The following is a 14,848-nucleotide window of genomic DNA, read 5'->3' as shown; positions in this document are numbered from 1 at the left end:
CATCTTTATGGTTTTTCCTTTTGTTTATTGTATATTGTTGGTTTTAAATAAAATATAAAAAAAAAAACTTCATTGTTTACCGGACCTAGTCTCAAAAAGCATCACATGCATTTTTCAGGTCACTATGCGTTGAGGTGTATTTGTATTGTCTATCAATAATATTTTCAAGTTTAGGTATGTTTGACCTATCTATGTCTGTATCATGCATATCAAGTTTTAAATAAAATATATAAAAAATACATCTTTGTTCTATTCCTCGCTTTATAGCAAATTCATAATGAAATGTTTACTGAAAATAGATTCCTGAAACATAGAAATTATCCACAAATTATAGTTACATTGGCGGTTTAATGTCGGATGATCGATGCCAGCGACATCTAGGGGCGGTAAACAAAACTGTTTGTAAGATAAAATTTACTGTAGATATCTGGAACAACACTTCATAATTTACATAAAATATTGTTCAACATTAGTGGTAAGAGGTATGATGATAATATTAATGACAATATATAATTACGATACAATAACGATAATTCTAGCAACAACAAAATATGGATGTTGTTGTAGTAATTGGTTATTTTTGACTAATAAGCAGAGTGCTTCGGGTAAATTAGATACTATATGGAAAGAATACTTTAATGTTTAATATTATAAATGTAGTAAACTTCTATTATTGGTTGAGAGACTCAGGAGAGGGAGACCAAAGTTACACGAAGCTTCTCGTCTTGGTAACAACAGTAGAAGTGTGGGAGGTAATGAGGTAACCCGCAACTCTTACTACTTCATTCTCCTGATCTTCTCTCCCACAATAACACCACCTTAACCCTGCTATGGTAAGTGTACATAAAACTGTCATATTGAGAGTTTTGATTATGCAGCTGAATAGACGTTTGCTGACTTCCATTGGTTAGTGATTTATCTGGAAGCTCGTGAGTTTGAGGTTCTAGGTTTAACTTTTGCATTTGAAGTAAAATCTCCAGACATCTTTTTTTTTTCTATATTTTATTTAGAACATTCAATGAAGTAAGTGTACAATATCAGAACATCCACTCAGCCTAAATTCTTAATTGTCTAAACATACTGCATGTTTTACTTTGCCCTTGCACAAAAAAATCCCACATCACCTGTAGAGTTCATCTCTTAACACTTGTGCTACATACAGGATTGTACCAAGTTAGACTTTACAGCAATAAAAAAAAAACTGCCGTATGCAATTATGTGAAACGTGTACCCTTCCCACAACCGATACATGTATAATGCCTTTAAACATGATTTCACTAAAGCAATATTACTATGTAAGTAATACAAAGTAAAAACCCTCTTACCCCTTCCCATCTGCTAATTAAAATACATTGAAATTCAGTAACTCAAGCAGTTAAACTAACTCCCCCCCCCCCTTAACCCCATTTCACCATATTATAAAACTCTCCCTGTTCATTTAACTTGTAACTAATGACCAACAATTTCAAACCTATGAACATATATTGAATGACAATTACAACTCTTCAGAAGTGAAAAATGCCAATTGCATATCTTCACATTACAAATGATATTAATGAAACCTCAGCATGAGGAAACCACACGGTCGTTCTGAGTACCGCTCCCACCCCCCCCCCCCAATTTTCTCGCTCTCAATCACCCCAGCAAGACACTATACCCCAGACCAGTCCCCCTCGCCCTACATTACACCCCATCACCATACACACAAACTTAGTCCAGTAGCCAAAAAACTTAATTCTTCCCCACCCTCCCCTCCTGGGAGACCAACCCCTTGGCTCAGAGGGATTACACCTACCTACACCTCATTACTCCTATAAAGTTTCCATCGTTAGATTCCTATACCCCAACGAAAAAGATCCCTCCCAGCATTGCCCATTCACCTCTATTCCTACATTTCGTCCTATAAACATGTCACATAAGTGCCCTGATGCGCATTGCACCCCTATATTCCCGCATACCCCATGACACGTATTAGTACCAAATGTGACCCAGAATGTCTTTTCCACATCCGAGCACTCCCATCTCGACTCAAAACTCGAAGCATCGACCAAACCTCCTCCCACTCGTCTGATAATACCCTTGAACCAATTCCTAACCTTGTGTAAACAATCGCAAAAGTATACATTAAACAGTTTCTGCCCACCTCCACCATGCACAGGTCTGATCCTGGGTCGTTCCCATAGCGTACAATTGTGCCTTGGACACTAAAGTCTCATGGAGGAAGCGGTAACCAGTTTCCGTAACCTGTGGTTAAAAGTGCAATTTCTTTAACCCCTGCCATATTGTCTTCCGACAATATCCTGGGAAAACCTCTTATCACCAATGACTTCTGATGTTATAACTATGCTGTCGAATTTACCTGCCCTAACTCGTAGGGTGTTGCACACCCAAGTGCCTTAACATCGCTTCACTTTGCACCTTCTGAGGTTTTCCCCACCCACCACCAGGTGCTGTGTAATCCTCCGGGTTTAGCGCTTCCCCCTTTATTATAATAATAATCCCCACCCACCATGTAACCTCCATCACCGCATCAACCCTCGCTCTCCTGACCCCACCCCTTATCAAGAATTCCTATCGTATGTATATGCTGGTTAGGCGACTGTAGTGGTATTAGCCCCAGACCTCCCTTAGCTACGTGCATCACAACTGTCCTTCCCTAACCAATGCCTATGGTAACCCCATATAAAATCCACTGCCTTCCTGTAACCCCAACACATCAATCATTGGATAGACCACTGAAACAAACCATAATTTACTATACACCAGTACATTGACAACTATTACTCGGTGTAATGTTACATCACCCTCCCTCCACCCTATGAATTGTGGCTGCTACTACAGTGGACTAATTAAAGGCACATGCTGCCTGTTCATCATTGCAAAAATACACCACAGATCTTTATCTGCTCACGAGTTTTCCACCCATACTCGGTACCTAACTTCCCCCACCCAGGCCCCCACCTCCAAAAGTTTGGATTTTTCTCTATTAATGTGCATGGAAGATGCATCGCTAAAAAAACCTTAACCTTTTTCACGAACACCAAACCATTCCTTCTATGCACCAACATAGTGGTATAGTCCACATAACCTAAAATCCCTACTGCTTAGCCCTGCACACAATCCTCCCTTACCCCACCCATTACCATCTATAAAAGGGATCCTGTAAACAAAAGCTGAGGGCACACCCCTGATACAGCCCCCACCCCATGCCTATCGTGGACCCCAACCTCCCGTTGACCTGGACCCGAACCTGTGCCTCCATGTATAACATGTGCACCCATGCTTTTTCTTCCCCAAAACCCTGCTTCAATAATGGAAAGTTTCCCTATCCACCCAAACCTCTTCCCAATCTAATCCTACGACTCCTCCACTACAATCCTTCACAAAACTTTTGAGGCGTCGATGACTGACTCTCATATAGTACAGGAATCCCATATTACCTTGTCCAAAATGCATTTCATCCAGTTTGCCAAAATAAGCGCAAAAATCTTATAATCCACCCAATCAAAATGATGGGCCTGTATTCCTTCAAAGATTCGCGGACCTCTGCCTTTCATACCAACACTACAATGCCCAACCCTGCCTCTCCACCCATTCTACTGCTTATTTTCATTGAATTGTGTAGTCTAACCAACATGTTTGTAGTTTCCAATGAACTACATAAAAATCGCCTGGTATCTCATCCCAACCAGGCAATTTCCTCAGTGCCTGTCCCTGAGCAGCCTTGTAAACCTCCGATATAAAACCCTCCATGTCCTCTGGATCCACGTCTCAAATTCGCCACTATGCCTCGCAGTAAAGCTTCCCTCTAGATTCCCCTCCCTACCCTTCCATTTTCTTAGACCGATTATCAAATGGTATAAAATACTGACAGGTTGGTAGGAAAGACACGTGGGCAACATTTAGGAAACTATTCTGAAGAGTTTCGCCCACAGTAGGCTTCGGTAGAGAACAGGAAGTAGGTGGCAATAGTAGAGATGTGAAGGCGATGTAATCAATCACCCATTAAGTCTTAGATTTGAGGTTGTCCCTCAGCTGAAGTTCTGTTCCAAAGTCTGGAACTAACTGAAGATCAAGTGACAGTATTTAAGTCTCTACACTCTTATCTTCAGTTAGTTCCAGACTTTGGAATAGAACTTCTCCAGGCTGAAGGACTGACCTCAAATCTACTACTTCAAGGATAATGGACTGATGAGTCTTCACATCACTACCACCTACTTTCTGGGCTCTACTGAAGAAGCCTACTGTGTAAGCGAAAATTTTCAGAATAGTTGCCCAAATGTTTCCCATTTGTCTTGCCTACCATTCTCAAACCATTGGTCTGCATAGGTCCCTAGGCTATCTGTAGTAACTAGCCTGTGTCCTTTACGATGACCACCCAAGTCTGCACCAACCACCACTCAAAACGTCTCGATACGTTTTGTTTTAAAACTATGCAGGACCCCTACAGAAGGCTTATTCCCCCAAACCACCACCTCGATCCCCACTCGCACCCTCAAAGCCTGAAAATTATCTTAATTTCTCGTAATTGACTATAAAGGCACTATTTCCACGCAGTCATACCTCCCACCAGCACTAACAATCCCACAGCTGTCCCTCTAAATACTTTTGCTTCCTGTATCTATAACACTCCTTCCCTAACCTTCTATAAAAACCCTGTATTGCATTTTTCACCTTTGAATGCCACCACTACAATCTTCCTCCTATCCCATTTCCTTCATTCCAGAATCCAACCCACCATAACCTGAGCTTCCAAAGCATCGAGCAACAAATTAACATTTTTTTTTTCCAAAAACTATAAAATGCGTATAACGCCCTCCCACTCGAGTTACCAGAACACCACAGTGGTCTGAGAAATCGACACACATTCGACCCTGCCACTACGGATTAAGCTAATGACGTTAACCCTGTCCAGCGGCGCAGTGTAACCCCTACCAGTGTGGTCCACATTCCACCTGTCGCTACCCACAACATCCACTACGCCAGTCTGCAGAACCTCCCGTGAAACCCCTAAATTGCACCCCCAACCATGTGGTTCGACATCTTTTTCCCGGATCCCACAATTCCAGTCGCCAGCTACGACATAAATTAAGGGTAGACCTTAGAGAAAATAAACCTAAAAATGTACAAAATCCTCCTTTACTTGTCAATTTGATGTCACTGGCAAATACTCCCACGAAACCCACCTGAAAGTTCCCCAATGAACCCACCACACGCATGACCTGGCTCCCCTCCACCCCACTCCCATTCAACAAGTGTGAAAGGGCTGGTCTCCCTTATGCCTATCACTACCCCACCCTTGAGATTCTCTGAATTCCCTGCATAACACTGGTACCCATGCACACCTAATTCACTACCATGCCGAAAATTTTTTTTAAATATATATATAAAAAAAGACATCTGAACGTCTGAGCGATACCTCTACCCGACTCCTCTTGACCTCTGCTCTGAGGCCATTAACATTCATGATTATACACTTTAACTCTCCGATTAGGTTTTCTCAGTTTTCCTGTCGCCTTTAACCCTGACTTGGACTTGCCACTGCTGCACCCGTCCAACTTCCCCACACTCCCACTGTACTTCTCTAAGTCCCTTAATGACCTTGGCTACGTCAGCCCACATAATTTTACAAGACCTTTGCCCTGATGTTAAGACATAATCCTCCACCAGTGTACTGGGCCTCTAGTGACACTCCCTCATAATCCATAAGCCTTTTACCATCCTATGCACCTTCACCACTGTCGTACAAGTTGTACACCTTTCCTCATTGCCCACTCGTCCCGCTAGAACATGGTCGACCACAGGGGACGCCGCCAATATAGGCGGTAAATCCACTGTCCCTCTTCAAGGGGGGGCTCCTTGGCGTGGTGAAGAGGCTCTTGGTCTAAGGAATTAGACCTTTCGGTCTTCCTCAGACCGAACCTAATTACACCTCAATCTCCCCTCCCCTGTCCCATCCTCTCTTTTTTTTTTTTTTTTTTTTCTCTCCTCTTCCCCACCCCTCCCTTTTGCCCTTCCTCTTTTTGGCCTTTGGGATTTCTCCCACAGCCGCACTAGTTCCTAGGTAGTGGAAAGGATACCGGGGTCCATCCCATTCCATCCCATTCCATCGAGGTTCTTGGCAGTGGCATACTTTGCTGTGGAATCTGGATCGCCTGGGGATGTCCCGATCCCTCTCCGGTACCCCGGAGTACCTTTGGGAGTCTTTCGGGCGACAGGTGTATCTCTGGAAGCCACCTTTCGGATTCGGGGGTGGTGGCCGGAGGAGGTATGCTTTGTGGCGGATATCCGGCTGCCCTCTTTTGTCCACCGTGGTAGCTCGGCAGATGTGAGGTTGCTATCCTAGATTGTTAGTTTACTAGCATGATGGGTAGGGTATGGCACGGGTTCCATGCTGCATCTGCGCTACTTGCGGTGCTGAGGTCCTCTTGGGAGTGGAGGGAGACTTCTGGCCCTTTCATTCCTCCTAGGCACTATTCCTCCCCAGTCCCCCTTTTTTTTTTTCTTTTCCTTTTTGTTTTTTTCTTAAACAAAAAAGTAGCCTAACCACAGCAGCCCTAGTCCATGAACCTACTACCCCCGGGCCCCTTCTTGACACTGCACCCCGTTCTGACCCCCACCTCGTCTTTGGACCACTCTTCAGACACTCCTCATGCCTCTGTACTTCTTGCCGGTGCTGTTTTCTCACCCGCTTCAGGTACTGAGGCCTCGACTGACTCCTTCGATTTATTGAACCTTCGCTCTGACTATGCTTCCGGCCTCTCCCTCTACGGTGCAGCAATTTTCAAATCGCCGACCCATTCCACGTCGAATAACTCTGGTCCCACGCCTAAACGCCAACGACAATTACCTGCTGATGATACTTCTCCACCTTCTCGTTCTTCTCAGAAACGATCGACACGTCCTTCACTACCTTTCCACACTCGGTTTCAGACTGAACAATGGACTGAATTCTTCACTTTACGACCAACTTCCTCTACCTATTTTTCTGACCATAGTATTGGCAAGGCACTCCTATGCCATGTTGGTAAATAGCTCTTTTCATGCTCTTAAGAGCGGTACGTGCATCACCGTACAGAATGCTACCCAGGCTCATGAGCTCTCTAGTCTTTCCCATATCAATACTGTTCCTATCACTCTTGAAAAACATCATTCCCTCAATTCTTGTAGTGATACCGTCATTCTGTCCCATACCATAGTTCAACAAAATTTCCAGACAAGTGGCACTGACATTCTTGAACAGCTGGAACTCCAAGATCTCCCAATCCTCAAGGTAGACACATTCTTCCTGCCCGCAGGCAGACGATACCCTAGCAATGTGGCTCATTTAACTTTTGACAGCCAAGAACTCCCATCCTCAGTTTATATAGCACGACATCGGTTAAGTTCGAAAGGTGATCCCTACACCACAAGTGTAGAAATTGCTGGCGATTTGGCCATCCAGCTAAATGCTGCAGATCTATCGCTGAATGCCCAGTCTGTGGTGCCGATTACCATTCTAAAGTCTTGCAATCGATCTCCCTCTTGCCTTGACTGTCATGAGGCTCACCCTTTATACTCTCGCCGTTGTCAAGTATTTAAACGAGCGGGAAATCGTTACCTCAGAGACGGAAGGTCTCCCTTATGCCATGGCAGTTTCTCATCTCCGCCTCCAAGGGAGACTCCCACGTGTTTTATTCCCGTGTTTCAAAACGTCCCCCCCCCCTACTTCTGGTATCCCATCTTCTACACCCACCTATGTGGTTCTCTCCCATAGTCACTCCTGTATCTAATCCTTTTGATGTCCTCGGCTCAGACGTCCCTACTTCAATGCCTCGGTCTGATCTCTCTCCTTAGTGTTCTCGCAAGCCTCAGTATCGACGAGACCTCGTACGACGACCTCCCAATCGTCCCTCTACTTCTCAAAAGTCAAAAAAAGGCGAGTTAACACCTCCTACCCATCTTCCACCTCATTTTACCCTCCCTGTCTGTCCTTGGTTCTCCCCCTTTCACTGGCTCGGTTACAAGTGTAGAGGTTCACCCTCCTCCTCGTACTGTATCTTCCTCCCCTGTTCCCTCCCAGATTTCTGCCTCTTCTGTCCCCTGCCACGCTTCTCCAGTTCCCTCCACCCTTTTTTTTTTTTTTTGTTTTTTTTTTTTTTTTTTTTTTTTTTTTTTCCCCCCCCTACCTTAGTAGAGTCCAATACAGTTCCAACTTACTCGACCTCCCCCTACCATTTCTAATAGTCTCCCATATGATGTCTCTGAATTCTGAAACACTTGAAGCAATCTCTGAATGTATTGCAGAGACCAAACCATCAATGGACACTGATCCACCTTCTGTTCTTTCTCTCCTCTGCTCCATCTGCGCAACTCCTTTCTTCAGTGCACCGTTCCTTCGCTGCTTGAACGTTTTCCACTGCCTCTGCATGTGGACTTTTCTAACCCCTCTAGTCCGTAGGAACCCTTACCTGCGGATTGCAAGTATCTTTATCATTACCAATCGTGGCCTATTTACAGTGGAATATATGCGGCCTCAGGGGTTATCGGGGTGAGCTTCAGATGGTACTCTCCAAGTTTGCCCCTTTTGGTGTTTGCTTCCAGGAACCAAAATTACACTCGGCTGTTTTCTCCCATCTCAGGCTATAATTTATTGTATTCTTCAGACCCTTTCCTGATGGGACCTTTAATGAAAGTGCTTCTACGCACTGATATTCCGTACCATCACCTATTTGTTCATACTTCGCTGCATTACACAGCAGCCCGTATCCACTTACATAGGTGGTATACGCTCGGTTCTTTATCTCTCTCCTTCTCGGGCATTATCTATTCCGGATATTGCATTTCTTGTTTCGTCATTACCGCCACCGATTCCGTTACTTGGTGATTTTAATGCCCACCATTTCCTCTGGGGGGGGGGGGGATCTCGCTCTCATTCCCGTGGAATTCAGTTAGACTTTTCTTGCCACCCACCCCCTCCATGTTTTAAATACAGGTACTCTCCCATTTTGATCCTCTGACTCGTACTCTCTTGCATCGATCTGTCTGCTCTTCCTCCGCCGCATTAACTTCACTTGGTCTGTTCTCCTGGACTTGCATGACAGCGATCATTTCCCAATAATTTTTGCTTCCCCTTCATATTCGCCACCTCTTCGCACCCCATGCTGGCAATTTCATTGGGCAAATTGGAACCTTTACTCACACTTAACTGTTTAACGAGGTTCCTTCTTCGTCCTCCATCGATGAGCTTTTACACCTCTTCTCGTCCTCCGTTTTCACCGCAGCTTCTCATTCTATACCCCAAACTTCGGGCAGGGATTCTCAGAAATGCGTGCCTTGGTGGTCTCCTGCTTGTGCTCGTGCAGTAAGTTTGAAACACGCTACATGGGGCAGGTATCGGTACAATAGAACCACAGACTCCTTGATTTTAAACAGAAGCGTGCAATCGCTCGCCGTGTCATCCGTGACTTTAAACGCACGTGCTGGCGACATTGTCTCCACCATCACCTCTGCTTCCTCTTGAGTGCAATCTGGGGAAAAAAAGTACGAAAACTGAGTGGTAAATATTCTCCTGACCCGGCTCCTGTTCTGCGGGTTGCCGGTGTTGATAGAGCAAACCCACTATGTTGCCAATGAAATGGCAATCAGCTGGTCTGTATTTCTCAGGGACTCCATCTATGCCCCTCATTTCTTTCCTCAGTCTGCCAGAGAGTTAGCACCCTTGGACTTTTCTTCTCTCAGAGAAGAACAGTATAATGTGCCTTTTACACTTAGAGCTGGAGGCAACACTCTCGGCTTGTCTTTCATCGGCAGCTGGGCCCGACTACATTCATATTCGTATGCTACATTTACATCAGTCAGCCCTTGCAGTCCTATTACGCCTTTACAATCTTATTTGGTCACAAGGAGTTCTTCCACAGCTATGGAAATCCGCCATTGTTCTCCCTTTCCGCAAACCAGGCACTACGGGACATGGAACCTCCCACTATCGTCCCATTGCTCTTACCAGTGCAGTTTGCAAAGTAATGGAACGCCTAGTAAATAGACGCTTAGTGTGGTATTTAGACAGTCTCTCCACTCATCAATATGGCTTTCGTAAGGGACGTTCTACCATAGACCCCTTACTACGCTTGGATAAGTGTGTTCATAATGCCTTTGCGAGTAACAACTCGGTTATTGCCATATTTTTCGACCTTGAGTAAGCATATGACACAACTTGGAGGTATAATATTTTAGCCCAAGCCCACTCCTTAGGCCTTCGAGGCAATCTACCATCTTTCCTTAAGAACTTTTTAACTGAGGCATTTGTTTTCGGGTTAATAATGTGCTCTCCCCGGACTTTATCCAAGCTGAAGGTGTCCCCCCCCAGGGATGTGTTCTGAGCACAACACTTTTTCTCCTTGCTACTAATGATTTGGCCTCTAGTCTTCCACCAAATATTTGGTCATCACTTTGTTGACGACTTCGCTATTGCCTGTGCAGGCGCTGACTGTCACCTCATTAATTTCTCTCCAACATGCAGTCGACCATGTTTCCAATTGGGCCACCACACGTGGGTTTAAATTTTCCAACACTAAAACTCTCCAAATTACTTTCACTAGACGCTGTGTCATCTCGGATCATCCTTTGTACCTCTATGGCTCCCGTATCCCTGAATGAGATAGTAAAGTTTCTGGGCCTCCTCTTTAATCGTAGGTTATCCTGGAAACCTCACATTACCTCTCTGAAGGCAACTTGTCACAGCCGGCTGAACATTCTTAAAACCCTTGCTCATCTTTCATGGAGCTGATCGTCGAACCCTCCTTCGCCTACATTCCACCCTTATTTTGTCGAAACTTGATTATGGTGACTAGATCTATTCAGCAGCATCTCCTGCTACTCTATCTAACCTTAACCCCATTCATCACCAAGGATTACGTTTATGCCTTTCTGCTTTTCGCTCTTCCCCTGTCGAACCTCTACGCAGAAGCGAACGTTCCATCCTTATCCGATCGCTGTGATGCCCATTGCCTGCGCTACTATGTACGCTCTCATGATCTCCGCAATCCTTCCATTTATAGAATGGTCACTGATATTAGTAGACATTCTTTATTTGTTCGCCGCCCCTGTTTACTCCGTCCCTTCTCTCTTCGCCTTCATTCGCTCTTGTCTTCTCTTAAACTACCACCTTTCTGTGTACATGTAGCATCTCACTTTTCCCTACCACTCTGGTAAGTTCCAGCTGTTGGAGTCTGTTCTTTCTCCCTCCCTTGCTTGTAAGCCCAACTGTCTACGGTCGCTTCCCGCTCTTTTTCTTTACTACTTTCACTCTCATTCTCATGCCATTGCTGTGTACACAGATGGCGCAGTCTTCTGACGGCGTAGGATTTGCTGTAGTGTTTCCGGACAGCGTCGTACAAGGGCATTTACTATCTTCGGCTAGTATTTTTACTGCTGAATTATATGCCATCCTTACAGCATTTATCCGTATTGCATCTATGCCTGTCATCATTTGTGGTTGTCTAAGACTCCCTTAGTGCTTTACAGGCTATACAAAAATTTGATACACCTCGCCCCTTAGTCCTCCATATCGAACTTTGGCTATGCCGCATCTTTACCAAGCATAAAGATATTATTTTTTTTAGTTCCCTGGTATGTTGACGTACAGAGCAATGAACAGGCAGACTGCTGCGCGGTCAGCAGTACATGACCTACCAGTTTCTTATAGAGGTATTCCATTTACGGACTATTTTGCTGCAATATCTTCCCACCTTCACACCCGTTGGCAACAACGTTGGTCTACTATGCTCGGCAACAAACTTCAATCAATTAAACAGTATAGGTTACTGGCTGTCTATTTATCACCAGTGTCGAGGTTGGGAAACTACTCTCCCGTCTTCGCATTGGCCATACTCGTCTTACTCATGGATATCTCATGGAGAGAAGTCTTGCTCCTCTGTGAGAATTGCCAAGCTCCATTATCAGTCAGCCACATTCTGTTGGACTGCCCACTTTATCAACGAGCACGCAGAAATTTACCTCTGTCGTCGTCTTCGCTCCGCTGCTCTTTACCTTCCCTTCTCGCTGATGGACCCACCTTTCATCCGGACTGTCTCATTGACTTTCTGACAACTGACTTCACAAATTCTGATACCTTCAGCCCTTTCTACTTCCTCTTGCTACCCTCTACCCCCGTACTATCCCCTGCCCCGTTGTTTTCTGTAACCTGCTGATCATCCCTTCTGCCATCCAATACTGTCGCTTCGTTCCCTACCCTGCAGCACTGTATAGCCCTTGTGGCTTAGCGGTTTTTGATTATAATAATGAGCTTCTACAGATTTACTTCATTAACTATCTGCTTAAGCATTAACTTAATATTGCTATTGGACTTCCAATTTTTTTATATTCTACAAACTCTAAGGGCTGTGCTCGTCTAATTTCTTGTTGCTGGCACAAAGACCAGAAGTAAATCTTCCCAAAAGACTAGTATGTATGGGAAGCTCAAAATTTGAGCACAGTGCTTCAAAACTAGTCTTAATTCACTTTCCTGGTAGCTACTAGCTTACCATGAAGCAGAATTCCTGTTAACTCCATCAGTTGTCGAGTAAATGGGTACTAGATTTTTTAGCACAATGCTAGCTGCAGCAGTAGGAAGACTAAATTCGTAAATTTCAACTTTTGACTAAAATAGTTGATAAATATAGCAGTCTCCCAAAATTTACCCAACTTCAACTTTATCATACCTTTTCTCGATAATTCAGTCTGCCCCCTTAATGAAGCTATTTGTATGTTTAATAGCACTGGGAAAATTGCATTTATCTGACAAACTCATTAGTTACATAACGGTAACTGATAACAATATTTTGGTTACATAAAAGAGTAGGAATTTGTGACACCTAGGTCGTATGTCCCCCTTAGATACCTACAACTGTCTTATACACAAGTTGCTCTAGACCTATTAATTACAAATGAAAGATGCATCAAAAAATTCTGGTTTGTGAATTGTATATTAAAATTAAAGATTAGTTATATTCTTCTGTTATGTAGAAAATTATCTTTATCACTCTCCAATTTGACTGGAGATTAATATGCATCATGCACAAAAACCTCATTCTAACTAAATTTATGGAAATGCTGGCCAGAATTATAACACAAATCCAGATAGCTTATGAGGTTCCTGAAGTTGTCTTGCCCAGTCTCCTGATATCTCGAGTTGTGCAGGAATGCACATTCCAACAACCTCTGCTCCTATTTGAAGTGTCAGCCCAATTTTAACCTAGAGCACGAAAATTCTACCCATTATTCACTAATGCTTGTAGTCTCAATTCAGTCTTCTGCACAGGTGCAGTTTCCTATTTTTTATTCCATAATTTTTATTAAATACAGTATGGCCATCTATTTACACATTAATGTATTTCTGGAAAATATATACAGTATTTTCCACAATCACACATAATGAACTAAATATCTTTACCATTCATGATATACATCTCAAAGTGGAATTTACTCGGTAATTTCTCTGAATTACTACTATTCAAAATACACACAATTCCTCGCATCCTCGGCCCCCCCCCCTCCCCTTCCCCTATACAAAGCTTTAACACTGGAGACTTAAGCTGCCAATAACTAGCATAACTAGTCTCGTTTTTTCACTGTTGCAGATGGCTGTCCTTGTGCTTCTGCTCTTTGGATGCATCACTCTAGTAAGTCTTTTATTTCTTTGCTATCCTCTGCTATGTTATGGTCTTTGTATCTAAATTTAAAACTGTTTTTTTTTCCACTTATCCTGCAGATTCAGGGCCAGGGAATTCCTACCTACGACACTCATTTACCCATTCCACTTCCAACACAGTCTACCTCCACTGTTACTGAACAGGCAAGTATGACTTACTTAAATTTACTTCTAATGTTTTTTAATTTTTTTATTACTAATATTTTTCACTTGCAGACTACTGTAACCCATACATTAAGGGAGACAACCACGTCTGACGTGTGGGTGACTGATCAAACAGTTGTCACGTTGACTGTCACACGAGCATCTACTAAGTGGGACTTCTTGCCTCGAGAGCCACGGATAGTAACATCCGTGATAAGGATAACTTCCACACCGGTATGAATTTTACCGTATTTGATTCTTTAAACCTTTACTTCACCTTACACTGAAGCTCCCCAACACCAATAATTGGAAAGTGAATGTATTGCTTAACTTCGTGTACTCTAATTCCTCTAGCTTCCTCTTAACGTTTGTAACTTAATTTCATTTTTACAGGTAATAGTTGTAACTGCTACATCGGTAACTAACCCAGTGAGCACAATGGTGTCAGTCTTCAGTCAGTTCGTCACGGTTACCGACACTGTGAAATACTTGCAAACAATAACTCACGTTGCACTCTCGCACGAGGTACCAAAATTCTCACTATTGGTATATTGAATAATTACTCCTCAGTGTTCACTATTACCCATATTTTCTCTTCCCCCCCCCGCAGATTCAAACTGTTCCTGTGGTCACTACACAAGAACTCCTGCAAGAGATAATAACTACTATTACCCAGATTATAACTACCACGGTTACTTCGACTACTGCTCGCCTCTATAATTAAATTTTACCTGAAGGATGGACAAGTGAACTTGGTTGTTAATTAAAAATGTTAAATTAAACTACTAATATCACTTTCTCCTACTGTTAACTGCAAGAAAGTTGAACAAACTGCAATGTTCCTCTCAAATGTCGCCTTGACGTTGGTGAGCTCTTTATCTAGCGGATTGTATCTACTCAAATTCCTAGAGCCTGAACCTTCCACATTCTCCCCCCCCCATAGGCGCTGTATAATCCTACGGGTTCAGCGCTACCCCCCCCCCCTTGATTATGCACAGAATACTAATTCTGTTG

At 43.6% G+C, this 14,848-nt stretch overlaps 1 protein-coding gene across 2 annotated transcripts; it reads left to right on the top strand.

Annotated features, from left to right (window-relative positions):
* Nucleotides 1–719: 719 nt before the first annotated feature.
* Nucleotides 720–14,616, top strand: LOC128690640 (uncharacterized). 2 transcript variants are annotated; one of them, XM_053779376.2, is made up of 6 exons: nucleotides 720–833; nucleotides 13,620–13,661; nucleotides 13,751–13,834; nucleotides 13,907–14,068; nucleotides 14,228–14,359; nucleotides 14,445–14,616. In XM_053779376.2, the coding sequence occupies exons 1-6, from the start codon at nucleotides 831–833 to the stop codon at nucleotides 14,556–14,558; spliced, it is 537 nt and encodes a 178-aa protein (XP_053635351.2). In that variant the 5' UTR covers nucleotides 720–830; the 3' UTR covers nucleotides 14,559–14,616. The 2 variants fall into 2 exon arrangements, with proteins under 2 accessions (XP_053635351.2, XP_053635352.2); XM_053779377.2 differs by lacking the exon at nucleotides 13,620–13,661 and having other exon boundaries at nucleotides 782–833.
* The last annotated feature ends 232 nt before the right edge of the window (nucleotides 14,617–14,848 follow it).

Source organism: Cherax quadricarinatus, chromosome 29 (assembly GCF_038502225.1).
Source record: "Cherax quadricarinatus isolate ZL_2023a chromosome 29, ASM3850222v1, whole genome shotgun sequence".
NCBI classification, from domain to species: domain Eukaryota; kingdom Metazoa; phylum Arthropoda; class Malacostraca; order Decapoda; family Parastacidae; genus Cherax; species Cherax quadricarinatus.
The sequence above is the reverse complement of the archived record's forward strand: the minus strand, read 5'-3'. Positions and strand labels throughout refer to the sequence as shown.

Bases quoted from the DNA above. Each gene is read 5' to 3' on its own strand.
- LOC128690640 (XM_053779376.2), top strand. The intron at 13,662-13,750 runs GTAAGTCTTTTA...CTTATCCTGCAG, and splicing joins TCTTTGGATGCATCACTCTA to ATTCAGGGCCAGGGAATTCC. The intron at 13,835-13,906 runs GCAAGTATGACT...TTTCACTTGCAG, and splicing joins CCTCCACTGTTACTGAACAG to ACTACTGTAACCCATACATT.